This window comes from Ostrinia furnacalis, unplaced genomic scaffold (assembly GCF_004193835.3).
Source record: "Ostrinia furnacalis isolate ACB-3 unplaced genomic scaffold, ASM419383v2 OfSCF1268, whole genome shotgun sequence".
NCBI classification, from domain to species: Eukaryota; Metazoa; Arthropoda; class Insecta; order Lepidoptera; family Crambidae; genus Ostrinia; species Ostrinia furnacalis.
Genome location: NW_021131507.1, coordinates 815,851 through 843,773, shown reverse-complemented (window position 1 = coordinate 843,773; position 27,923 = coordinate 815,851). Strand labels below are relative to the sequence as shown.

Here is a 27,923-nt window from a genome sequence, read left to right as displayed (position 1 = left end):
ATCAAGACGCCATGCGCCATGTTCAAGTTAAGAAAGAGAAAGCGATCTTGTTTTGACGTTAGAGCGATAAGGATGCGTGCGCTGCGGACATAGATTAGTTAGTGCAGAATCGTTAAAACTATAGCTATCTCTTTCATTTGCGTGCTATTTCGTATCTTTTGTTTCACTTATCAGTTACATTTGTCAATGTGTGCAATTTGGAATAGCTCGGCACGGATTAAAATCGTAATTTCTATGAACGTAACATATCTATAGTTCTTTAATATCATTGGTCCCTTGTCACCAAGTCATGGTCTGATGATGGGGTTCCTAGGGAAATCGAGGGCAACTCTTAAGTTCTATAGGCACGTAATATAGATTTTCATATTATTTCCTAAGCTGTTCAAGTATTTGCGTCTGGAAATCATCATCCTACAATAATATTGATTAGCTGATGATAGAAGGTAAAATAACACTTAGGAGTTAGAGGATAATTCTTTTAATTTAATAGATACGTATAGTTTCTAAAGTTATTCAAGTGTTTGCATCAGGTAGTTATCACCTCGTCATGATGTTAGGTACTACTCCTTAACGCTTAAGAGCTGGAGGATAATTCTTTCATATTTTTATAAGGTGGGCTGACTGTTTAAGATCTTTTTAGGTTGTCGATATAGTAAACTGTATTTTGTAGGGAATAATTTAAAAAAACAACTCCAAGAAACATGCATTAAAAAGTAGAAAGATAATTACAAATTACTTATTTATTAGGATGAATTATTTATTAAGATGAATTATTATTACCATGATTGATACTTTTGGAATCAATGTGCCGGCGAATTATTCATAAGTTTCATAATCTTGGCACCGCCTCCATAAGTATCAATCATGGTATATAATAATTTGTCGTAACAAATAAGTAATTAGTATTTTTTTACTTTTAAGTGCATGTTTTTTTGCGTCAGTTTTATATTTTTGTTAAAATTAATCATAAATGCATTAAACTCACGCACTTTTTTTCGGGTAATTTAAAGATATAGTGCTGGCAACATTATTCTGTCTCTTTCTAACAGCATGCTCGCTCGTTTTTACAGCTGTCATTTTCATTCATTCATATGGTGTCGTCTCTTTCATTGGTCTGACGCATTCGGTCCTTGGATTGGACAATAATCTGTCTAATCTGTGATTCAGTTGTCAGTTGCTGTCATAACCACGCGGTGTTTGGTTTTGTGTGTTGATCAGTTGCAGTGATTTTGAAATTAATTTGTTGCCGGTTTTCTCAATTCGATGTAATTTCTATGAGATAAATTGGCTTAGTTTAGACGGTTTTTGTTACTATCAGTGTTGTGCCGCATAATGAACTGGAATAATACGATTGACTGACTTGGTTTAGTTCCGAATTCTGAGAACTTGGATTTTAACATTTTTAGATTTGGTGAGTAATCCTTATTTTATATGAATCGTATTTTGTTTTCTCGTCTCTTGCTTTGTTTTACTGTTATTTAAAATTTAGGATGATTTGAAACTAGGACAAAAGTAATTTTTGCTTTTCCAAACTTAATTATAGCATGTGTTCAGATAACCGGCATAATTTGCTATGTGCTTTTAGAAAAATTTTATAGAAAATTGAATTTAACTAAATACTTACTGCCAACTCTTTTACAAAACTGCAAACACTACCTAACATCAACTTAAAAAAAAGTTAAAGAACTTTAAAAAAAATTAAGTAACAATATTATGTTCAAGTAATAACAATCTAAGTTTTTGTAGCAGAAAATCATTAAAATAAACTCATTTTCCTGTGTACCTATTGGATAGTTTTTTTATACCTTTCATAATCATTAATATTCCAATAGTAAGTCAGTCATTGGTCAGATACCTACCTAGTACTATAAATTATAATTGAATGTCTTACTGAAGGTTGAACAAAATTATGAAATTGTACTTTAAAGTTTAAAGTAAATCATATTTTAAAATTTACCCTCTTAGATTTAAAGGATCTGCAGTACTCCTCGCCTAAGTCTCTCTTGGTCAAAATTGAATTATAGACAGTTTTTGATATGGGCCATGTTACAATCATACTTCAGGTGTAATGGCTAAGCCTTTACTGCTTTCCATGCGCGTATTTCGGGGGGGCCGGGGTCGCACGGCCCCCCCAGAATGGTCTGGTGCCCTCCAGAATGGTCTGGTGCCCTCCAGAATGGTCTGGTGCCCTCCAGAATGGTCTGGTGCCCTCCAGAATGGTCTGGTGCCCTCCAGAATGGTCTGGTGCCCTCCAGAATGTTGGGCTACTTATTTGAAGATGATAGTTGATATTAAATTAACTCTCGGCTATGATACTAATTGCACCCCCCCATGCCATGTCACAAACCCAGGCCCCCTCTGAAAAAGAACCCTAGATATGCCAATCTGGGGGCACGGCAGTGCCCCCGCCAAGTCGAGCGCGAAGCAAACACTGCCGTACCATCCTTTACTGGAACCATNTTCATGATAAGATAATGTTGAACTAACAGTTGTAATAATATGATTCACAGGTTTTCTTATTCATAGGCACTTATGTTTTATCAGATCATTATTTTAGATAATTTTTATAACATTAATTCTATCAAGTTAATACCTGTTAAGACTGTAATTACGTGTTTGTTGCACAAGAACTGGAAGAAATTTCAGATCTTTTGTAATGGCCAAAATAACAGACAAATAATTTGCTAAAATATTACATTTAATGGACTTTAAACAAACTTAAAGATGTAGGGGGGTGCTAAGAATAAATATCCACAAATATGGAAAGTGGTCAACCTGGTTGATTCAATTTGATGCAAAATTTGAATCAACCTTTTTGAGTAAATAAGAAAAATATCAGTTTATTACCAGTGAAAAACACCACACACACACATCAATATTACCATTGACCATCTTAATAAGACCTGACTCAGCATAATTTTGTGTTTGTTGTTACAATTCACAGTAATTTACTCAACATTGGTTTCATGTTAATAGTCATTTAGAGAATAAACATGAAAGAAGCATCCCACTAAAAACATTCTGTAAAAAACTACCTAGCCAAGTCTCGATGGAGCTGCTTGTTTATCTCTAAAAAGTAATGAAATCTAGACAAAGTCGTGCCAAGTCTTTGGTTCCTTACTGCGATTTCTTTATTATTATAGTTAATGTTGTGTGACTTGGCCGTTGAACAATCTTTATTAAGATAATCATACATAAGTATTATTGAAATATGCAGCTTTATTAAACCTACAATTGAATGGTTATTGTTGAATCAACGTTTTCCAAGTGACAATTTTCCATCGTCAATGGGTAGCGGTTCTGGCGACAGATTGGTGCAATGGTATCATGGAGCACCCCACTGGTTTTGTACCCTTCAACGGCCAAGTCACACAACATTAACTATAATAATAAAGAAATCGCAGTAAGGAACCAAAGACTTGGCACGACTTTGTCTAGATTTCATTACTTTTTAGAGATAAACAAGCAGCTCCATCGAGACTTGGCTAGGTAGTTTTTTACAGAATGTTTTTAGTGGGATGCTTCTTTCATGTTTATTCTCTAAATGACTATTAACATGAAACCAATGTTGAGTAAATTACTGTGAATTGTAACAACAAACACAAAATTATGCTGAGTCAGGTCTTATTAAGATGGTCAATGGTAATATTGATGTGTGTGTGTGGTGTTTTTCACTGGTAATAAACTGATATTTTTCTTATTTACTCAAAAAGGTTGATTCAAATTTTGCATCAAATTGAATCAACCAGGTTGACCACTTTCCATATTTGTGGATATTTATTCTTAGCACCCCCCTACATCTTTAAGTTTGTTTAAAGTCCATTAAATGTAATATTTTAGCAAATTATTTGTCTGTTATTTTGGCCATTACAAAAGATCTGAAATTTCTTCCAGTTCTTGTGCAACAAACACGTAATTACAGTCTTAACAGGTATTAACTTGATAGAATTAATGTTATAAAAATTATCTAAAATAATGATCTGATAAAACATAAGTGCCTATGAATAAGAAAACCTGTGAATCATATTATTACAACTGTTAGTTCAACATTATCTTATCATGAAAATTAAATCACTACCTAAATGAAAACATTATTTTGTTATAAATAAAATTATATAAAATTAATTAAAACTTGGAAGAATAAAAACAATTTTTGAGTAGGGTTTTTGATTAATGAATATCAAAATTACAACAATTAACAAATTATAATAAAAATTAAATAAATAATAATAACGTAGTTAGTATACGTATTTTAAAACAAAAATGCGCGCGATAGTCTTCCTGAGATAGACTGATATTCTCGCGGGCGAGTCCGCGGGAAAAAGCTAGTTATTGGTAAAAAAAACCTAATAGCGCGAGAGAAGGAATCTTTTGTTACCTAGGTATTACTTTTATAGCTTTTAGAAAATATACACGAAATACCACAGTAATAGTACCACTATACTAGCATACTGTCGCGTAATTTTTTAGATTTACCCATAGAACATTACGTAGTCTTAGTAAGCTGTAAATATACAACTACATAAATACAATATAGTTCATTTTTGAGTAAAGAATTAAAACACCTGGTACATTACTTTATAAAGAGACAAAACAGGTTTTGTCTGTAGACTTTTAAGTTTAAAGCAGGTACAAGGTGAAACGCTTTTTTAACCTTTATTTCTCATGTAATTTTTAATTCTCGAACCTCATTTTATCATTTCAACGTTGTAAATGTCTGGCGGTGACAAATAAGGCACTCGTCAACTTTACAATAAGTTTACTTGTCTTTTAATTATAATGGCTACAAAAACCAATATCTCAACAATATTTAAAGACGCGTTGTAGAGTTAATTTAATCTTCCAAGCCGCACGATAAACGTTAAAAGCTTGTAATGAACAATGTGCTCTCAGTGGCTCTGGGGGTAGAACACAGCATCGCTCTTGGCCCCGCGGTAATTAGCTGTTTAATCACTCTAGCTCGGTGCAGTTGATGCAACCCCGCTTCCGAGAAGGCGATCAGCGCAGCCCGCGAAGGAGCGGCAAATTGCCCACAGATATGTGTGCCTAGGGTTGCCAGGTGTCCGGTCAAATATTATCTTGTCCGGCCTGTCCGGGTTTGTTAGGCTTTTTTATGTGGCTGCCGAGCCCAGTCGGAAGTCGAGCCACAGAATAATATCGAGCACACCTGGGCATGGGATCTTGGGCTATTGATACAAAGATGATAGTTGATAGTCATGAGTTCGGCTTTTGTGTTTTTGAACCTGGCAACCCTATGTGTGCCTTGTGTACGTAATTGCAAAAATCACTCGGCTCGCCGGTACGAGCTTACGGCCCTTGTATTACTCATGTGCTACTGATGTCTAACATACTTACGTAGCCATAATATAATCATATTATCTAAATAAACGTACAATTGTAACCGCGCTACCCATAATATGTGGTTGTCATACCCTTAGATGTAACATACCTGTTGTAACTGTACTGTGGACATAACGATAAATTAATACATAAAATCATAAATAGGTATTTGGGAAGTAATGATAAACTTAAGGGTTATAAAAGCTTGTAATAAGTTGGATGGAACCAAACCACCAATTCCACCAATTTTCTACATCTATGTGATGCAATTTTTTCTTTTTTTTAAGGCCGTTGCGCATGGATCATATTTAGACGCAAATGCTATCATTGTTTATCAATATAGCGCAGTCATCATCATTGTATTTTGATGCAATATAGCTCAATCTTAGCATTGGTTACAAATCCAATAGTGTCAGTTTGATGTGTTGCACCTACATTACCGAAATTATACTGAGAGATCCATCAACTATCGCCATTGAACGCGGTATCCATCAAAGCCTAATGAACGGCTTCAGTATTCAGGTTTCGAGCTCGTTCGCATAAAGGAATTACCATCCCAAAGCGTTTGTAACCAACATTAATCAGTGTCGATTTATGCACTGCTATCTAGTACGTGTAAAGTTTAGTCTGTCTCAGATAACTCATCATCATCATCATCATCTCAACCATAGGACGTCCACTGCTGAACTGAACATAGGCCTCCGCCAATGCTTTCCATGTTGCCCGGTTGGTAGCTGCCTGCGTCCAGCGCCTTCCTGCTACCTTTACGATGTCGTCGGTCCACCTTGTGGGTGGAAGTCTCACGCTGCGATAAGTAGTGGCTATCTATTTTAATAAATCGGTAAAATAGTCACTGAAATCTCTGCAGTAATTTTTTTAGCGTTGATGACAATATTAATGTGCGTTTTACCATTCAGAATCAGATTTTACTTGTTTTTATCCGACTTCTTAGAGCGTAATATTTGCCACCTCCACAGGTATGATTAATTACTCTAGTAATAAATTACAATAGGTGAATTAGGTGTACCACTGTGTGCCACAATGTAAAAAGTTTGTGAGTACATTCGCGCAGACAATATAAATCAATTAATGATCTCACATAATACGCCGCGATCGTTAATGTGATACACGAACATCATAATATAATAGTTATTTTTCTGTATCACACAATATGTTTACAGTCAACAGAGTGTACCAGCATAATATCAGACTAAAAAAATTTGACGCAAAACAGCACCTGTCTGTTACCAATTAACATGACGCTTAAGTGTAAAGCTTTTGGAAATCATTGGGGAAGCCTATGTTTAGCAGTGGACGTCCTATGGCTGAAATGATGATGACTATGATGGTGAAAGTGTAAAGCTTAAAGTGTCCCGTAGGGCCCGTATACGTGACAAAAGTAAACCGGATACTATTCTAGTTACTCTAGAAAAAGTAGGTCTTTACTCAGCCCAATGAGGTAGTCTATAATGAACCCATTAATTGACATCGATTGATATTTTCAAATTAATTTACTATTAATGCACATCCTGGTAGATCCTGGTAATTTTTTGACGTTTGAAAACATCGGCTTCGTGCCTGAACAAAATAAAACTATTACGTCAATAAATTACCTTAATAGAAACTGACATTTCATACTCAATGCTGCTTTATTAATAACTAGCTGACCCGGCGAACTTCGTACCGCCTTAGCGTAGAGATTTTCTTAATATTTTTTTCCGTAAGAACCATCCTTGGACTTCCACAAACATTAAAAAAAAAGAATTATCGAAATCGGTTCAGCCGTTCACACGTGATGCCGTGACAACGCGAAACGGGTTTCATTTTTATATATATAGATTTCAATTTACTTAGAAGGTAGAATGACTTACCTCTTGCATTTTAATAATTTTCCTTGTTTATTGTTATTAGTTCTTAGACTTTCAATGGTAAACGGGAAGTCTTTATATTAGTATTTCATTACTACTAGTCAATATCACTATATTTTTCATAAGGCAAATAGTTTTAATATAATGTTCAAGGTAGGCCTAGGCACCTAAGTAGGCACTAGGTGAATACTTTTTCCGTCAATGAAACTGTTCACCTTAAATCAGGTGAACAGTTTCTTTACCAGCTTAGTTAGTAAGTAGTTTTGTCTTTTGTAAATAGATTTCATTATAATTACATTCTCATCCTAACTAATCCAATCATCATTTATGACAGCTACCAAGATGTCAGCTTAAAAGTTCAAACCTAACTCGCACCGAAAAAAATACCCAGTGCATTACCATTAAGTGGTTAATGTCGTTCCGAGAACTTAGGGCCCAGTCACTCGCTCCACTGCCATATTCGTAGAATTATAGGTCATTCGTTTATTCAGTATTTCGTTCGGCATACAAGCCATTCGCTTTTTCCATTACATACCGAAATGAATATTTAAAAACAGTTCTATGAACTTAGTCACACCCCTCCCACCTAAAGCACGACGTCACTTTCAAAATACCCGGTCGTTAAAAAAATATTTCAATATAAATAAAACACAATACGAAATATGTTTCTTCTGTTGTATTTTAAAAAATATTTGAACACGCAATGGCATATTAAATGTTGAAAAAACATGTATAATTTCTATGAATTATTATTTACACGTTCACATCCAGGTATCGTTTCGAGTTCATACTAACAATATTTTGCTGTAAGGCATGCGTGTCAAACAGACGCATAAAAAATCAAATTGTCTAGAGCCACTGGCGATAGACAAGAACTGTAAAATTTTATTATAAATAATATACAAAGCTCTTATGAGGAAATACACAATTACCTCCTCATTTATTAATCTTCGTATTTTAGTTAATTCTCCTGTGAGGCCGAAAAAAGAAAGATAAAAGCTTGCATCAAAAGTTGTGATTATTTTGCACGGAAGGTAAAATAATCTTCCAGTATTAAAACAGGTTCATATTAACCTTTAACTGGTGACCTGCCCGTCTCTCAGACACCGCGTTTCGTTTTTTTGATTTATCTCCCCGTCTTTTTTGTCGCTTCTCCCCGTGCGTTTTGGTACCTTCCGCGTTTGCCATACACTTTCGTTCAGTAGGGGGCGCACCAGCTCAGGGTCTCCTGTGTTGCCTGTGTGGAGCTTTCGCCGTCTCACAGACGTCAGGTCAGTGCTAATGTGTATTTTACCTATGTGTCTGTTGTTCGTCACCTCACAGTTAGTTTACACAACTTCATAGTGTTCGAGGAACGTCACAGCGGTGGTAATGTATTGTTATTATCTTTTATAGAATTTCTCACGATAAATAAACGAGGTCTGCCAAAAGAAGAAGGGTTCTTAGTCAGCGAGGTATAAATACAGGAGCTTCTAACAGAGAGCGACGACGAGTGTAGTAGTTTTGACGACGATATAGGCGATCCTGACTTCGTTTTAGAAAGTCTGCATGTTACCAAATCTGAGCAATCTGGAGATGAAATCAACACCTCCACCATTGAATAACAGTGTCCTGACGAAATAGGAGGAGTTGATGGATGAGGTGGAACAAAGTGTTTCAACTATTTAACATCCTTATTGGCCTATGTATAATCATATTCTATAGCTTAGCTCAGTCGATATTTTTCAGGAATAAATTCTTACGTCTTAAACAGTAATTGCGACAATACTAACAAGGTATCTAGGGGCAGCTTCTTATTATCATTGGATAGCTCTTTAGTTATACCTCAATCGAAACTCGTGGTTTATAATGACTACCCTACCCCGGGAGCTGCGTTCAGTTGGTGTTGATGAATTACCACCTAGACCGACTTCTGCCTCGTCCCAAAACCATTCTGGGGTTAAAAGAACATGTGCCATTTGTCTTAGCCATGTAATAAAATGAACTAGGTTCACTAGAACTTATTATGATAAACCTATGTGCCTAAATTTCTGCAGCAAAATTGTGATGTCTATAGACGTGAACGTTTCTAGTAAGTGATGTTTGATGATTGTAGTTTTTTTAATTTCTTATCTTAGGATATCTTTACCTGCTGAGTTTTGTTGATTAGTATCTAAACTATCTAAAAATGATGATTAGGAAGGTCCCAAAGTGTATTTCTGGGGGCTAGTATGCCCATTTTAGGTGACTAACTTTTTTTTTAATGAAAAGTACCTTGCTCAAATAAAGACTGATTTTGTACCAAAAACTAATGTTTTTTTAATCCATGTTTTTATATTATTTGGACAACTATATAAGTTACGAAATTCTTGGCCTCAAACTTATTTTACGTTAGCCAATTTTTTTGTACATTAGTTTTTCTTTGACGTCTCTTAAACGTCACCTCACCAAATACGCACTGTTGACTTCAGGTCACCAGTTAAAGGTTAAAAACAACTCGAACAAACACGTTCAAAGTCACAAACAACATCAGTTTTAACTGTTACTGTTACGTAAATAAAACCAATTTATTCAGAGCTTGTCAATTTTAACTAAAATATTATTGTTTGTCGACGAATATCGTACCTAGAAGCGTTTACAATAACTTGTCTTGTACGACTTGTACCTAGTTTGAACACAAACAATAGTGCGAACAACAAAGCTATAGGTAGAAATGACGAGGTCTGCGCTGTACCGAGAATTGTTAGGGCTAAACCCCCATTATCATAATCCTTGGACTTTCTATCGAAGTACTTTCAATTGTTTCTGATACACCGGCGAACCAGTTCGATTGTTGCCAATAATTACTTAGGTTCAATTATGAGAACACAAGTAATTCAAGGAAAAGGGGGAAGCAGTAGTACTTGTTCATAAATTCTATTAGCGTGGTAATTCTTTTAAAAAACCTGTTTTTTTTTACTGACAGCTAAAATACCATAAATAATCCGGATTATGTCTGACGAACAATGTTAAATACTTGTTTCTTTACTGCATTGTTTATTGTCAAACAGTGAGCAGTAATGTAAAGGACAGCATATCTGAGTAAATGATTCATAAGCGGCCTTCTCGGGAGTGTAATGAGTGTTATTTTTATTTTCCTTCCAGTTTCACAAAGCGGTGCGTTGTTTGAGAGAATTGCACGTGTTGTAATACCCTTTTTCCCTTTTCATGTAATATTCAAAATACTAATTACACTTAATACCGCTGGAATTTATGAAATTGTTAGTTACCAAATTGAGACTAAAATAATTTTGTGTATTAACCGGTAAAGTGGAGCGTTTTTGAATAATACTTAACAGTTAAATTAAATACTATTTATTATCTAACCACCACAATACAGATACTGTTTAGTTTAAATAAGGTTAGGCAAGTATTTATTGTGATAATAAAATTAACCAGCAGACGAGCAGCTGGTATTTGTTCATATAGGTAGGTTCTAATCGCATCCTCCAAAACGGCTCTACCGGCCGAAAAATCCTAGATTTCGAAAGCTTTCATTTTTGTAACGTGCAATGTGGATTTTCTTTGGATATGATTATTCTTTTGTCTTATATCTAATGTTTTTTTTTTCCTAGCCCTTTTTCCCATTATCTAATGCAAGTGATATAAATTATCTGACAGCTTGTGCTCAAAACAATTTTTTTGTTTTCAACAGATAATGACGTGGTTGCTCCTGACGCTAGGCGTCTTGTCCACGGTGGCTGCCACCACGGCCGCTGGGTACTGCTCAGTCAACACACTGCCCACCAACTCCTCGTGGATGCAGTTCACCAAGGAGCCAGTGCCCCTAGAATACGGCTTCGAAGACAAATTCAAGAGCATCCACTGCTGCGTGAAAGGATACAGGAGTATCGAATGGTAAGTCTTAAACTACTTTCACTTAGGCCCAGTTTTTTGATTCATAGTTAAAATAACAAATTGTTAAATTTTGCTGCTAATGGTTCGTTCGTTCGTTCGTTCGTTTCAGCCAAATGACGTCCACTGCTGGACAAAGGCCTCCTCCAAGGCTTTCCACAATGCACGGTCCTGCGCTGCCCGCATCCAGGCTCTTCCCGCGACCTTTACGAGATCGTCGGTCCACCTAGTAGGAGGCCTGCCCACGCTACGTCTTCCAGCCCGTGGTCGCCACTCGAGAACTTTTCTGCCCCAACGGCCATCGTCTCTACGAGCTATGTGCCCCGCCCACTGCCACTTGGTTTTAGCAATTCTGCGAGCTATGTCGGTCACTTTGGTTCTCCTGCGGATCTCCTCATTTCTGATTCGATCACGCAGGGAAACTCCAAGCATGGCCCGCTCCATCGCCCTTTGGGTGACCTTGAGCCTTCTTATGAGGCCCATAGTAAGCGTCCACGTTTCGGATCCATAAATCAACACTGGCAGCACACACTGCTCGAAGACTTTTGTCTTGAGACACTGCGGTATTTCGGACGTGAGTATATTGCGTAGCTTCCCGAACGCTGCCCAGCCGAGCTGCTAATGGTTAAATATTAACAAAATGTTAACTAATAGTTAAAAAATGTACTAAAAGTCAAGGTAACCATTGTTCGAAAAACATTTTTTTCTGATATTTAACCACTTGTCATTTGACGTCTGTCAAATTTGACTATTGGTTATTTTAACTACGAATCAAAAAACCGGGCCTTAGGCTGAGTTGCACCACATTATTTTAACCGTAACAATAACGATAACCGACGCTTTTTGTATGGAGTTTGATAGATTTTTGACGTTTGTCAAAGTTAAAGTAAGATGGCGCAACTCAGCCTTCTGCACGGTTTCCTTTATCGTTTTCCTTTGTTGGCTTTCTACTATCTCAGTTTACAAGTTGTTTTGCAGCTTCGCGTACATTTATTTGTTTTATATTTGGTTTTATTGATGAAATAAATATTTTACCGCGACAAGCATCACAGATAGCAGTTTGTGTGTTTTAGTCTTGTTGCAGCGTATTTTTTGCGCCCCCACTCCATAGCAGTAATGCCATTTTCAATCGGAACTCGATCGTAATTTACTGCACCCAGTATGTACCGAGTATTTAGCTAATTGGACTGACAGAAGATTTGAGATTCTTCCAAGTTCAATAATGCCAAGTGTTCTATTGCGTGTAGGGTTGCCAGGCGTCCGGCTTTAGCCGGACATGTTTGGCTTTTTACGGTCTTGTCCGGCCAAATATTGTCTTGTCCGGCCTGTCCGGCTTTTGTTAGGCTTTTTATTTGGCCTGCCGCGCCAGGCGAAAGTCGAGCCACAGAACAATATGACGCACGCACGCATCAGGATGTTGGGCAACTGATGCTACCGATGATGACAGTTCAGACAGAGCTATGACACTAATTGATTTATGTCCGGCCAAATGAAGCACAGAGTCCGGCTTTTGTGTTTTTGGACCTGGCAACCCTGATTGCGTGTATTTTTTTAACTCGTTGGTCCTGCTCAATATTTCAAGCACGCCATGTGAACCATAAGGGCAGAAATACACTGATGAGCAATGCACAGGTGTGTGATGTGAAGACACAAAATTTCTCAGAAATTGCGGCCATTGTATGCGCAAAAATACTCTTCGATAATAATAAATAGGACTTGCGAGACGGGCAACTTGTGTAATTAATAATTACATTTTATAATAATGAAATTGAATAGTCATTAAGTATTTAGGTAATTTAATTTGTGACATCGAGAAACTGGCTTAATTCCTAAAAATAAGTTTTATTAACATTAACTTCACTTAACTGTATATTAAAATAATGTATCTGGATAAAAAATACATCCTTCCTTCTTTATCGTTACAGTTAATTTTAGCAGCAAAGTGACCGGACGTTGAAAAAATTACACCTTTCCCTAATTAGTTGGCCGAGTAAACCATTTGTGTCGTTAAATAAATTTGATTTTATTACTTTCTGAAATGAACCGTTGCAAGCGAATTGCCATTTAATGATAATCGCTTTGAGTCAATTTGCTATGAAACACATTTAACGTTTTTTCCCGAACAAATATGGGACTCGAGTGTATGTAATTAATTGCTAATTAGTGACATCGCTAGTCACGCAACATTGCGCGTTGATTTATGCGCCTATAACTAATTTTACTAAGAATACCTATGACCTGAAAAGTTAATAAGTACGTTGATGTAGGTAGGTACTATCTTATTTTTCATATGAATACTTATTATAAAATAATTCGACGGAATATTTAACTCGCATAATATTGGCTAATCATTCGCTACGCTATTAATTCTGGAAATTGGAAGGTGTGTACTCGATGAAATCATTGTGTAATATTAATATTACCATTATCAATAAACATGATATCATGAACACGGGCGGATAAAGGTTACAAGATTTTTCAGTTCCACAATGTTATTAATATTAAACAAATATCCAAGTAGTTAAAGATTTCTTCAGAAAAGCTACCGCATCGATCGTTGGCAACTGGCCGTAAACGAAAAAATAAACCATTATAGCAACACTAACTTGATGCTAATATTAAACTCTTCACAGGAATTCTCGGTTCCATGAAAAAATTAATTGACATTAATTGGTTAAATTCAATCATAGCGAGTATTGGATCTCGTTCATGCTAACCCTTGCTGATGTTTTTATACGCCGGCCGAGAGCTGCTCAAAGGTTTTGAAAGTATAATGCACATCAATATACGTAGCATGATTGCACCTGGTGCGAAAACAAGTGCGCTTCTGAGAATTGGTGATTGCCAGTCGTTACTTCGCCCGTCGCGCCTCGCCCCGCGCGCATCTCACCAACCCAACCTGACATTCTATCTGCAAAAAATAATGCCCACCACGTCTATCTTGACTCGTCTCCGCATCGATTATCGAGCGTCAAATTAAATTTGCCCATCTATGGTCACTTCATCCATTGCTTATAGTTTCTATTTTCCTAAAGTAACCATTTTAATGGGCACCCGAGTTGTAATGTGTATAGCGGCTCCGGATTTAATCCAGCGTACATCTTTTTTGATATTTATTATTATGATCTTGTTTTCAAATGATAAAGCTCCGTATTTTTCGGCGTTATTGCCAAGATATTACTGGATTAACTGGATAACACGTGTCTGTTAAAAGTAATAAATCACACCGTTCTTGGTACATGCATATTTTTATTAAAAGGTTTTATTCCTAACTTTGGAAAAAGAAGAAACAGATCCCTAGCTGTGAACTTCTATTTTCTTCCCTTTTTGTTAGGACTAACTTAGTCTTGATTGATTTAGTTTTAAACTCTACATACAGTTTACTTGGGTTTACTTATCAAATCAAATCAAATTAGTTTATTGCAATTGTAGGTACATATCTTAGTTTACTTGGCAAGATCTACATCTTGCCTGCTCTACAGGAGTTGCAGTTATCGGACTTAAGTGACTGCTGATTGATATTACAAGTCAATAAATTAATATTAAGTGAGTAATAAATGCCTTGTATATGATAGCATTAAACTGCCTAGTAGTATGCTTTATAGATTAACAAAATGCGCTGGGCGTGAGTCATAAAACAGTTGATATGAACTACGTCGTCGTCGCGCCAGCGGATTATATCATTCCTTACTTGTTTTGACTTGTCGTAGAAAAACACACAATGTGATTAAACCTTATGACATATTATTATATTCATATAAGTAATATTATGAAATACTAATACATATTTGCATATTATGTAAACGGAAGATCTTTAAACCAGAGTAGGACCTTGAACAAAGCCGATGACCTAACAAGCACTGTCTGCTACCGTATCAAATCAAGTTTGTTGCTAATCACCAAAGCGCTAAGCAGCACAAAAGCTTCAGCAGCCCCTGTTTTACGACTATTGTCTTATTAGGTAGTCACTATTGGGTGTTGATTGCGTCATCTAACTCGACAAGATATGCAGGATTAGTTTCGTGTAGACCATGTGTAACATGTACACATGTATGTACGTTCTCGGCTTCATAAACGCCTACATTGGTAACTTTAAAATAACCTAGCATATTACTGTGAAACGTGTCGTAGAGCGAACGTCATTATTTCGCCATAACGACACGACAACGCTCGTGATACTTTACTTACCGGAGACAGTTCTAAGAACCGCGTACATTATTTCCTGCGTTATAGTTTTCTACAGCAAAAAACACTTGCAAATATTCAAATCGATAAAAAGTGTACTGCTACTTTAATGTTTGCTTTTATATCCTTAGTGAATGTCATGTGTAATTTATCGTGGACAGATCCGTATCCTGCAATAAAAAGTATTTTCGCTGCACAATGAAAAGTGTCTTCATAGGGTTTTCTCACAGCCTTTTTTAAGTCATCGTAAACTGCATTGTTCTTTTGAAAGTTTGCTCCATTCTTTTAACTTTTCAACTGTCAAAATGGGTGGAGATTGTTGGACAATTTGCCAGTTTGATGGTCACCCATCGGTCAAGCGCGGAGCGAGAGTGGGCCGGGTGGCTCCGTAATAAATCCTCCGGCGCGGCCGCCGGAACGGGTTGTTGCTCCGCCTGGGAATTTTATTTTATCACCCCACTTTTACTTTTACTACGCCGGCTCAACCGTCTGTCAGTGTCACTCGTCTCTCAGTTCTTGTCGTCTCTTCTATCTTATTCATTGCCACACGCATTGTTAACAGTGGGATAACCAATTGACTCGTCGTCAATGGACTCTACTCCATTCCGTTGAGGTTAAGTTGTTTAAGGTTTTGTTACACATTAATATCTTTGCTGAACGGATAGAGCTGATACTTTTAGAACTGTCAAACAGAACTATGCGATGCTCTTAGTTTTTATATCTGTAAGTCTGCGTTATCTATCTTGAATTCTTGATTTATTGACTAGCGGTAAAACAGATGCACAAACTTGAACGATAAATAACTAACGAAAATATATTGCACTATCGCCGAGTCCTAGTTTATCTATCTTATTCCTAAAATATACCAGGAAGGATACGTTGTTCTTTATCATGGTCGTCGCCAATCTATTGTCACGTTCAATATCTTCGCGGTAGATAACGACCGAACATCGATTCGGTTCGCGGAAAACACGTTTGGTAATTTCGAGTTGTGAAACTCGCATGACAATTGAATAGTTCGGTTGTGGTACCGACAACCTCGTTGTTTTCTAAAGGTATTTTCGTGTATTCCTATGTTCAGCAGTTCCTATGTGAATTGTAATTCGGTTATGGCAAGAAATGGCAGGTAAAGTCAAAAATATAGGTAGAGCTTACCTATATTTTTGACTTTCTCTTCATAATTTAACGGGTAATATAATAAGTTAGAAAATATGAAAATAGCTAAGCAATAAAATTCGCAGTTCGCATACCATTTGTTTTCGTGCCCAACTAGAATATTCGTTCCGAATGCATCATGCATGTGTGATGCGGGTGTACCTGGCCGGCCGCGGCCAGTCTCTGCGAAGGTATCGCACGTCGGCCAACCTGTATTGTGGCGGTTCCCGGAAGGCTCTTTGTTGCGAGCCGCGGCCCTCGCCCCGCCCGCAGTCGCTTTGCCATCGAATGCTGCTGGCAACGTTGTCTGCTGCTATTTTCTGAAACCCGTCAAACCGATTTCGAAACATTCAGCATTATCTCTCTCGCTCCCACCATAAGATTCTGATATGGATGAGAGAGACGAATAGAACAAATGGATATTGCTGCAATTTTTTGCAGAATAGCCCCTGAAGGCATCCCTCAATTTTCACTGTGCGAGCTTCGGACAGTTGATTTTCATCTGAATTTCGCATCTGCTATTTGTACACATAGGCACGGCACGTCTGTCCTGTCACAGCCCTTGTTAAAATTCCCGTTATCCGTTTGCTGTTCGATGCCGGTATTTTTTATGCTCCCGTGTGATTTTTTTCCGTTTTCCTTATCGGGTCATTCAACTTCGTTGAAAGCTGCTATTGAGGACTTATCATGTGCCAATATTTGGGAATCGTCAATCTTCTGCGTAAAAAGTGACCCTTTTATCAGTATTTAAGGACGTTGGTGTATCTGGATTTGTCATGTCATTGAGACCAAGAATTAAATCAACAAAATGTGTAAGTTATCTAAGGAATAAATTTACGATCTTTTCACACAAATTCTATGGAATAACTGTCATTATGTTATAATTTAATACATTTAAGTTTTCAAGAAGCGGTCCTAAAACATACTTAGGTAGCTAAAATATAGGAATTATCTACGCAAATAAATGGCTTTTATCTGTTTAGTAGCTGAGTGAATTTAATTACACGCCTTAACATACATAATACCTGTTTTAACGAGTAGGTTGTATGTAGGTACATGCAACTTCATTTACCTAGTCCTACTCACGTCATAGCCTTGGGTCTTTGTTTATAAATATTATTTTCTTAGAAACCACTACATAAATGATGCGTTTAGTTTAGTTAAATAGTTATCTCAGTTCAAAAGATTAAAACGCGTGTTCAACAGTGTAATAAATATGCTTACGGCTCGATATAGTCATTCAGTCGACTTTATCTATTTTTCACACCTTACTTTCAACGTTGATGTGTCAATACAGCTCGAGGTGACCATTCGACGGGCACCTTAATGAAGTGGCCATAAAATTACAAAACGACCATAGACATCCCACCGGGCCTGTAACAAAAACCGACAGCTTGTCCCGACACGTCCTAACGACTGTTATATTGAATCGATTATACGTTCTAAAGGTCGACCCTAAAACAGTCTTCGTTCAGGTAGGAAGCATACTTTTGTTTTACAAATCGGTGATTGGCTTATCGTCCGATCTATCCACTGGAAATCGGCTAATTATATGCATAAGGCAGGTTGATATTAAACTTGTTTTTGTGGTATTAAACCAACAAAATTGTGCATCAGTGCACATGGTGTTGATTTTCACGTGTGAAACATTTGCGGCGCAAATTCATTCACTCACCTTTGCCATTATAGCAGCTATCAATTGTTTGTTACCTTGATGTTTATTATGAAATGTTTTTGTTTTGATTGCAAAAGTAGCATTTTCATGCACGAGTAAATTCGTCCGCAAATAACGCTCTTGTTTTACATGTTTATTATTTCTACGTAACATACAATCCCTGAACATAATACATCTAATAAATTAATGTAATGATCCAGTAAGGTCGCTTCAGCACTTGAGGGCTCAGGCAATTCGTTACTTTCATGGTCACTTCTCTCATTCTGTGAATTCTCATTCAGCTAGAACACTAATAGAGTCATAGGGATCCTTTGTATAATTCCCACGAATTTACTAGTCTATAGAACTTGAATGGTCTACAAGTACGTGTTGTAGGTATACTGATCTTATGTACAGTTTCTTAAAAAGGCTGTTTTCCATAGCCATGTAAGCAAACATGTATCGTCAAGAGCCGTTAAGTGCAGTCTTTAATTGAAAGTAAAACACCGGTCCCAATACGGCCAGTGATATACTGCTCAGCGCGTGAGCGTCTGTGTGCAGGCGCATAGGAGGTCGGGGGTCTCGCACACGGCAGCGCAGCTTTCACAATGGACCGTTTTATTTATCTACCGTATTGATCTTACTTCGCGGCTTACTATTCACTTTTTTCCCTTGATCCGTGGAATACAATTCTTTTGTAAATATTTTTTGTTCACATATTTCATTGTACTGTTACGATGGGACAAGGAGGTGTTCCGCGTGAATAGAACCCTCAATTATATTGTATTGTGCCAACATAAGTGCCTCTCGCTCTCTAGTTGGTTACTGGGGTGTGTTTAGTGACTTCGTCACGGTTTATTATCCGCTACTTGAACTGTTTTAACACTTTTTGAATAGTGTGGTATTTAAGAGCATCAGGAAGATATCACGTGCAGTATTTTCAAAAGACAATTCGCTTTGCTTTTTTAAATATTGACGATCAACAGATTTTTCCAAAAGCCTTGAGATTTTGAGGAATTCCTGTTGTCCGGTAATTTGATCTGAGGTTCCATTCATGATTTCATCGCGCTGAGACCGGCCCGCGGCTAGGGCGTGTTCACATTCCGAGACGACCGCCGAATGCCACACAAATTAGTCTCCTTAACTATCCATCTACCTGACAGCCTGGACGATCTTGTCCTCTCACGGTCATTATTCGTCGTTTCTTGTGTTGTGACACTTACTATTATATTTGTGAGCGCATTCTTCTGCGATAATGATAGCGTTAGAATATGATTAATATCTTCATCTCTACGAGCGCTTTACATTACAGTACTTTAAGTTTTGGTATTATCGTGTTCGTAATTTGTTTTGTCGGAACAAATACCGAGATTATGAACATAACTATTGTGTGAACAGAGACTCGTGACTGCGCTGCGCCGGCGCAGCGTGCATCGAAGCCTTTGGAAAGCTGGCAACCGGTAATGATTTCAAACGGAAATGACAGTTTGCTGAGATCGGATGCTTACTGCTTGCTGGCCGCTACTCGCCGGCCAGTTCACACGCTTATCCCTTTACACGATTGATTTATAAATAGGGTCTTATTGAACTTCTAAACGTTCTTTGTTTTCGGTCGTTTCAGCTCAGTTAGAACTTTTAACGCTTGAAAATTTTCACATTCACCAATTTGACCATTCGCTACAAACAATGGGTAGGCATATCATTTTCAAGCTAAGAACAATAGGAAATGAATCCGTATGTATTCAATTGCTTTGCTCAACAATAATCATAACGCACGCGACCACCGGGGTCGTCGCTATCCAAATGTTATGTCTATGATATAATACAGACAATGTAACGAGCTTCGGAAGCTCCGTGAAGGGCTCGGAGACGCCTACAATGTGAAACAATGATGATGACCCCTATACGAATGGATGTCGCATAATGGTTTCTCCCGTCTTGAATGTTTAAGTGCCAATGTCAGGAATGCGCTTTTTGCCAGTCATACGCACGCTGAATGTCTGAGTTGAGTCCGTGCTAAAGCTCTGTCTGCGTCGAAAACTAATTCAGAAACGTCGCATAATTCATGCAACAATAGAGATATTGCGCGGTCGTCGATTCGTATGGGTTTCGAGAAATGTGGCGCGAGAGCTCGTTAGGACGTCGGCGCACGTACGACGAATGGCTTCATCGTGAAAATTAACATTCGGCCTGCACTCGCGCGTCCCTCCTCCGCCCACCTCAACGCAAATATTGAACGTCTCTAGTAGGACCTCCGAGGAGTGTCGCCTTCTACTACTACTACTTGTCACTACACAATCGTGTAAATAACCCGCTTTTTTCGATTCTTTGGAATAGTCAATCTGTTGGTTCCCACATTAGCTTTTGTTTTTTAATTTTAAAAAATGTCGTTTGTGTTTAGACGCTTTTAGCTTTAACCAGCTACTACTTCATGTTTGCATCTTTATCCAATATTGTTCTTTTACTCGTTTAATCTGGGTTCTGGGTTAATTATTGAACGTCATTACAATCGCCACTGCGTGAGTGGAAATTCCAGATAACTGGAATAACAAATATAGGACTTTTAAATTAATTATGACCAGTCTAAAACGGTACGAGGCGTCACTCATTCTGCCTGACTTTTTATCCCTTTTGTCTACTACTATAGTAAGTATACATTCCAAGTAACCGCAATATTAATACCTATAGAAATAGAGGTCATGCGATAACTGTTGGTATGACATAGTCTTGCACTTTGGCACGGCACAAATATAATGATATTCTATTTTGAGCTTTACGTTTGAGACGTTAAAGATAGTTGTATGTTAAGTAAATTATCGTGTCATAGAGGTGAGTGAAGGTAATTTATAGTGGACCCGATGTAAGCGGCACCGTGAGTCACTACATGACGTCATAATCTTTTCAATATGTAGAGATTTCCTTCCTTACAAACGGAGTATTGCTATCAATCATATTCATCCCTCTAATTTCAAAACCTTATTTTAAAACTCATTCCAAATCATGTGAACTCTAAAATATCATAACTAGATGAACTGCTAGAATTATGTTTTGCTATATCTAGAGCTGTGACGTCTCTACAAATAAACGTTGTCCTTTATCATTCCAAAATGCCTGTAGACAACGCTATATTACCCCCCACAGCGCTCTACATACCATAACCGGCGCTTCACAGCTTCCAACTCCAACTCGGGTTAGGTTAAAACATTTTTTCAATTGATTTGCTCAGTTACTGTTACACCGAGTATGCAATGGAAATCCTTATTTACTCTACAATAATGTTGAAAACATTCCTCACAATTTGCACTACAATTACGGCCGTGCTCGCTGCCAATAATGATACATATTTGGATAGAATCAGACCAATCTGCAGCCGACTCCAGCATACATGGGCCTGGTAATTGTTGTTGAGCTATTTCAATAATTACTATGTCATGCTCGTAATTTACATAAGCTTTTTGTCGGGGCTATCATTGTTCATTATAATAAGTGACTGTAACGCGAGCCGGTCCTGCAGTGCGCGGGAATTATCCTAATTCAAGGTTACGAGGTGCATGCTGCATGCGAGCGCTCCTCGTCTCTTGCCGATCTCGATTGTTAGCGTAATAACCATTTGTAAAGTATTTAAAACCGTGCAGACCACAAATTCGATTTGTTGCTAGGGGACATTTAGAGCTTTTTTGTTAATCAAATTATCAATCAACGCCTCCAAAGTTCATTAAAACACATAACATGTATCAAATGAACCCAAAATATATCTTAGCACGTAAATCATAAACACCTAACACGTGTTCGTGGGAATGCCTCGGATAATAATGCACGTGAAGGAATCCACATTGAAGGTAATCGATTGGAAGGAGCAGCATATTGCCCAAGCTGCCAGATTCATTCTATCTGCAATCTGCACGTAAAATCACACAATTTGTTATGTGCAGTGCATTCCTGGCAAGGAGTGGTTGTAATAATAAGATAGGAACGTTTTCTCCTTCAAAATTTAAAAAGGCAGGCCTGTGCTTACTGTTAAAATGTAAAAGCTTTATGTTAGTTCCCATCATTATTATTCCCTTAACTTGTATGTAAACAATTCACGGAACAGTGGTTTTCTAACGACTACAGTGTTACGATCGGTTGCACAGCAACTGTTTTATGTGGCGATGCAGCGCCTCCCCAACCGTCAGGTGCGTTAGAAACGCATACATCGTTGCGAGCTCGTACGAGATTAGTAGGTACCATTTGCTACCGAGAAGTCTAATTGCACGAGTGAGTCTGGCGATACATGGGCTGATTAGCGAGAAGATGGTTGCGTGCGCCTAAGATCCGCCGCCCGGCCCGCGGCTGCGGCCCGCATCTCCAGTCGCCACGCATGCGATCACGCACTTGAGCTTTCTAACAACGAATCCCAAAGATGCATTTACTGCACAACGCCAGTGTAATCTACGCATGCCTACCTTCACTAATGACTGCGATGATCAAAGAAAAGCTGCACCAACCGTCGCCAACAAAAGAATAGATATCGTAAATCGTAATGCGCGCTATCGCACGTGTATCTTGGCAGCGCCGAGCGCAGCGGCTTATTATGCTGTCGCCGTGTGTCGCGCGTCCGTCGGGGATCTCCAGCGGTGGCCAACATACATTACGGCATTCACATTATGCCTGAATAACTTACTTGGGCTGTTTTTCTTCACATTTTGCTTTCACTCGACCGGTGTTTGATTGACTCTTAAACTTTTTAAACCGCCGTCCGGTTGACGACAGCCGATTGAGGCATAGAGATTACTGAAAACAGACTCTATCGGTCTGTTTCGAGCTAAGCCTGTTAATAAGGGTATACACTGTGTACGTCCGTTTCGCTCCAAGAATGATCATTATCGTCAAGTTATGAGAAAAAGGGTGGCGTTCGAGTTCGTGCCATCCAAATCGATCATTTCACGCACCCGCCGTGCATAATGAAACGGTCATTTCCGGCCGTTTCGCGGAATCGAATATTTAATATTTCGCACAATCGAGTTGCCATGGCCGCCGGGGCGCTCCGACGACTCTGCACCGCCACCTTTTTAGTATTCTTCGCGTGACACACAGCAATAATAAATTCTTGTGCACTTGCAGTTTCACGTAGTGCCAAGAAACCGCGAGCGGCTACCGAATGTATAATGGCCATTGTTCGATGCATAACTTTACCTATCTTTTGATCTGCAAATGCGCTGTTAGCATATAAAGTTTTATGATGCAATTTGATGTTTTCCAACGGTCGCTCGCTAAAATAGAATTGACATTTTTATAATTGGTAGAGTTCCTGTTCCGGGTATTTCATAAAGCGGTACATTCACTTGAATTTAAATACAAAGCATTGGTATGATTCAATACCGGTAGCTGATCGGCGGCGTCCACGTCCCACAGNATTCCTAGTTATATGTATTAATTTATATACTATTCTCGTATTGAAAGCGGTGAATAACTTCATAAAATAACATCAAAGACTTGAAAGATCACCTACCGAAAATTCAAAATTTCCAAAGCTTGCTACATGCAAAGCGGCAACCAACGGCACAAGAATTGTATGTCATCTTGATCGCCATGTATGGTGCAATAGTTCATGTGAGTACCAGCCCTTCAGTTCTATTCAGTTTTAAAAAAATCCACTTTAAGTGTTTTTTTCCATACAAAAAATATAAAAATATTTTTTTTCTCACACATGGAGCTACTCACACTCTTCATACTATATTAGTAAAACAAAGGGAGGTATACTAAACACAATACATATTTTTATTTATTAATTTCTGACATTAAGTTTCTATGGTATGGGAGCTTCATTCTCAGACCACTGTGCGTCCGCCCAAATATAACCAGCGCCGAGCGGGCTCATTACGCAGTCTGACAGCGTTACATTTCTTACTGCTAATTTGATAATTCGAACCGGATAAAATTAAAACATCAACACATATACCTATTTAACTCAATCGTTAACAGCTCACATGTACCTTACCTTAAATTGTGATTTCTATCTAATCAGCAGAGCGTGGTATGCAAATGCAATTCATGAGGATAATAACTGTGTCTCGTATTGCTTGTGTCATTCAGCACATTCCCGAGCGAGTATTCCAGACACATTGGGCAATAATGAATTCAGCAAAATATTCCCAATAGCCAATAGCTAAGGCAAATCGAATGAATGATCTTACTTCGGATTTAGGTACGTTCCTTGTTTAAGGAACACAGTCGCTATCTCTTTACATACCAGTACAGTCGCTTCGTGGAATCATTGAGCACAAAACGTTCGCTCTGGAGAGGCAGAACTTGGATTCCAGCGCAAATGTTTTCATGGCAACCCTAAGGTTTACAGTTACGCTCTCGCGCGTCCATATCGGTTGTGGGATTAGTATTTTGCCGGGAAAGTACTAATCACGTACAAGAATCGGGTTGTACAGATGTCGCGATGGTCGCGAGCTGTGTTCCCAGGCGGTGGCATTCCTTGCCCATACGCAGCCGAACCACCTGGCTGTTCCGGGATTCGTCATTAAGCTTGGACCACATCTTCACGTATAGCATGACCTAAGCAGGAACCTCAATCGGCAGACGCTACAACTTTTTTGTTTTACAAGGTGTTCTTCACGCACAGCCAGAACTTTCTGTACAAATTTTACAGAGCGCAACAACTAGCGCGCTATCAAGCTATAAAGAAGCTAAGATCTTTCTATACTCCATTTCACACGAAATGGTTTCGCAGAGTTCGTTTTAAAATAAAACGTAACAATTATTTCTATGTGCAATTATACAGCTTCTATACCGAGTGCTCAGCGCAGGATTCCCCCAAAATGAGTCACGCACTTGTTTTGATAACCAAGACAAGTATTAATTCGGTCTGCGAACTGTTATTTGCGTTTCATTAACAATGTAGCTTACATCGCATTGCTCTTATTTCCCTGACATCGCAGATGTGTCCAACGCGTTGTCCTTGTTCTCATATGTGTTTTCTAGACATTCACAAGTTAACCTTTTGCAATGACTAATGTACTGAAAGTAATATCTCCGTTCAACGTCATAATTTTCATTACACAGACCAATGATTGTAAAAGTAAACTCCTACAAGACACAATTTTTTTTGAAGCTCTTACATTATATTACTTTTTTAAGTTTAAGTTCAGCTCTACCATATCACGAGAAATTATGGGTTCACCGATTTTTCCCTGAAAATGATTTTAATGACTTGAACCAGAATTCAATCGTTCCAATCGATCAAAATTTCGAGAACCTAGAAACAAAAAACAGAGTTACTCAGAGTATAGACACAAAAGAATTTATAATAATGAAATATCATGTTATTATTAAACAACAACCACCAGCCGAGGAAATTTCGACGAAATATCCTTAGCTAAACTATCGGAACAAGCATGCAGAGATTTTCTGGGAAGCCGTTTTTTAATAGCTTCGCAACTCGCTTCTCGTGGCCCTATAGCCTATTTGAAACAATTTTAGGAATTGATTGTTGATCCACTAGACCGTTTATAATTTTGATAGCCCAAATGTGGGTCTTCACAGATTTGTATCTAATAAATTATGTTAAACGGTTTTCGTGGTAGAACTGCAGGGTTTTTTCCCTATACACGTAAAGGACCGCGAATTGAAATTAGTTTCTTATACTTATCCTCTTAAACTGTGACGCAACAATCCTCGTCATACATTTCGTTTATTTTAGATTACGACGATGTAATTGTTCTGCGATATGTTGCGTTTTTTTAACAATCATGACATCATTTAGATCTTAGCTTTTTCTATAAGCATAGAAGATGATTTTTTGATCCAATACTTTTAAAATGACATTTCGGTAGCTTGGCTTCAGTAGTGTAGGTAAGCAGTCCGAAGACCAGTTAAATGTCGTGAATTCAAGTGTATTATTTCAGGTGATCTTATTCTAGCTCTCTGTATCTATTGTTATATCTATTCACTTATGATACGAGTATTACTATAGTTTAGGAGTTTAATTCTAAATCTGCGTCACTCTACACCTTAGAATTTTGCGTGTCATTTAGCCAACAAAAGGCTTCAAATGAATCGTTCGTCGAAATTTATGCCATGAGTCCCAGCGAGTCATTTAAAGATAAGTTACGGTGGAGTTGTTTTATGGTATAGTTAATCTCGTGCTTCCGCGTCACCGCGTCCAGGCTGGACTCGTCTTTACAGTTGTAGCTTGTTAGGGAGCTGCGCCCGCGCATCGGGAGACCGCGGTTTCCCGTTCACCTGTTTTACAATCGCTCAGTCTGTGCATGTTGCAAAATAGCAACTATTTCAAGTACATAAGATGCTACAGCGTTAAGCTCGATGTGCAAGTCTGTACATACAAGTTTTTACCGGACCCGGCAGTTTGCGGTTTTTCTAAAAGCTCCATTGAACATTACAACCATTCCCATCGCGCATCCCTAAACCACACTAAATACATGCAATAGATCCTACACGTCTTGTTAGCTATGAGCTCTACATGCAAGATCATGTCTATGTTATTACAGTACAGGAATCTACACGAACATGTGGTTATTCTTTACATGCGGATAATTATTCGTGAAGCAGTAACGAATAACGGTTGCCATCCTCGGTCGGTATCCTGTTCGTATTAATAGCTGTTTTATATGTTAAAATGCAGTTCAGTCGAAATCGCAATAAATTGCGGGTTTATCGCGATTCATATACCCACGGCAATGAGCATTGCGTGCGCCCGATCGCCGGTGCGTTTTAACAGGCTCACTCGGGACCGTTAGGGAGGGAACTCGCACCGGATAAATGCATTTTAGCGCATGCATTAACGTCATACACCCGTGCGAAGTAATTCAAGGCTAGATCCTAGATTATTTGGAATGAGGACGTGTGATAGTCAATCTTTAAATTAACTTCTTTAAACCTGTTTTGCACATCTTACACTTAAATTTTTGCCTTTGATCCCTTGCATCCTGTATTTTATATGGTTTATTTACAAATGTACGTTAATTATACCGTAATAAAATTACCAGCCTCGTGATATCTGAAGTTTGGAAGCATAAGTTTGTTTTATTTCTAGTCATTGCGTGGTTTTTCTTTGAAATTATCAAATTAGGAAACAATTTGTAAATCATAAAGAAACCTATTACGGAGATTTCCCATCACGTGTTGCTGATTTTACCTGTTCGTGATTTAGTTTATTAAAGTTTCACCATCAAGTTGGGATTCTATGAGGATTACAAATCTCCATTAGCTTAAAAGCAAAACCCTATCATTGTCATGGGGTATGATTCCCTATAAATGAAATAACATACTTTGTTGCAAACCCATTCGCCTATAACGCTGGAGTTCTTCAGCCTGCGTTTGCCTGTAAATCATAAATATTTGCAACATTTGAAGAACAATTTTTATGTTGCAGATCATACATATTCAGTTTTCCGATTCCCACAACGAATAGTTGTTATTATTGTCATCGGTGCGTGACTGGCAAACGTATGATTACAGAGTAATGTAAGGGAGCGCGGTGATTATGCGGTGCGTGTGTGTGCGACAACTGTTCGCAACTCGAGTGTAATTGCAGTAGTTCAGAGAAACTATCAGCAGCCCGTCGACAAAGGGTTGGCCGCGGCCTCCTCCGGCGGTGTCATTTTGGCCCGCAGCCGGCTCCGCTAGCCCTAATTACTTATTCGTGGAATGAAACGCAACTCGCTCATTAACCGCCTTTCTTTGTTGTCTAAGTCTTACATTTATTAAGTACGATTCTCGCGATCGTCTCCTCCACTGCTCTTCCAGTTACTACGCCCGACGGAGACGTTCCTCTGAAAACCTGCTGGCTTGAAGTCTCGAGGTCGCACGGGCACCCGCAGTGCATCGACCTTAATTGC

The 27,923-nt window shown here is 38.2% G+C and overlaps 1 protein-coding gene across 1 annotated transcript in view; it reads left to right on the top strand.

Annotated features, from left to right (window-relative positions):
- The first annotated feature begins 1,118 nt into the window (after window positions 1–1,118).
- LOC114352169 (interleukin-1 receptor accessory protein) overlaps window positions 1,119–27,923 on the top strand; it is a 62,506-nt gene continuing 35,701 nt past the window's right edge. Inside the window, exons 1-2 of the mRNA XM_028303666.1 lie at window positions 1,119–1,411; window positions 10,882–11,084. Coding sequence (XP_028159467.1) covers window positions 10,885–11,084 — 200 coding nt within the window. The 5' untranslated portion in view covers window positions 1,119–1,411; window positions 10,882–10,884. The remainder of the gene's footprint in view (window positions 1,412–10,881; window positions 11,085–27,923) is intronic.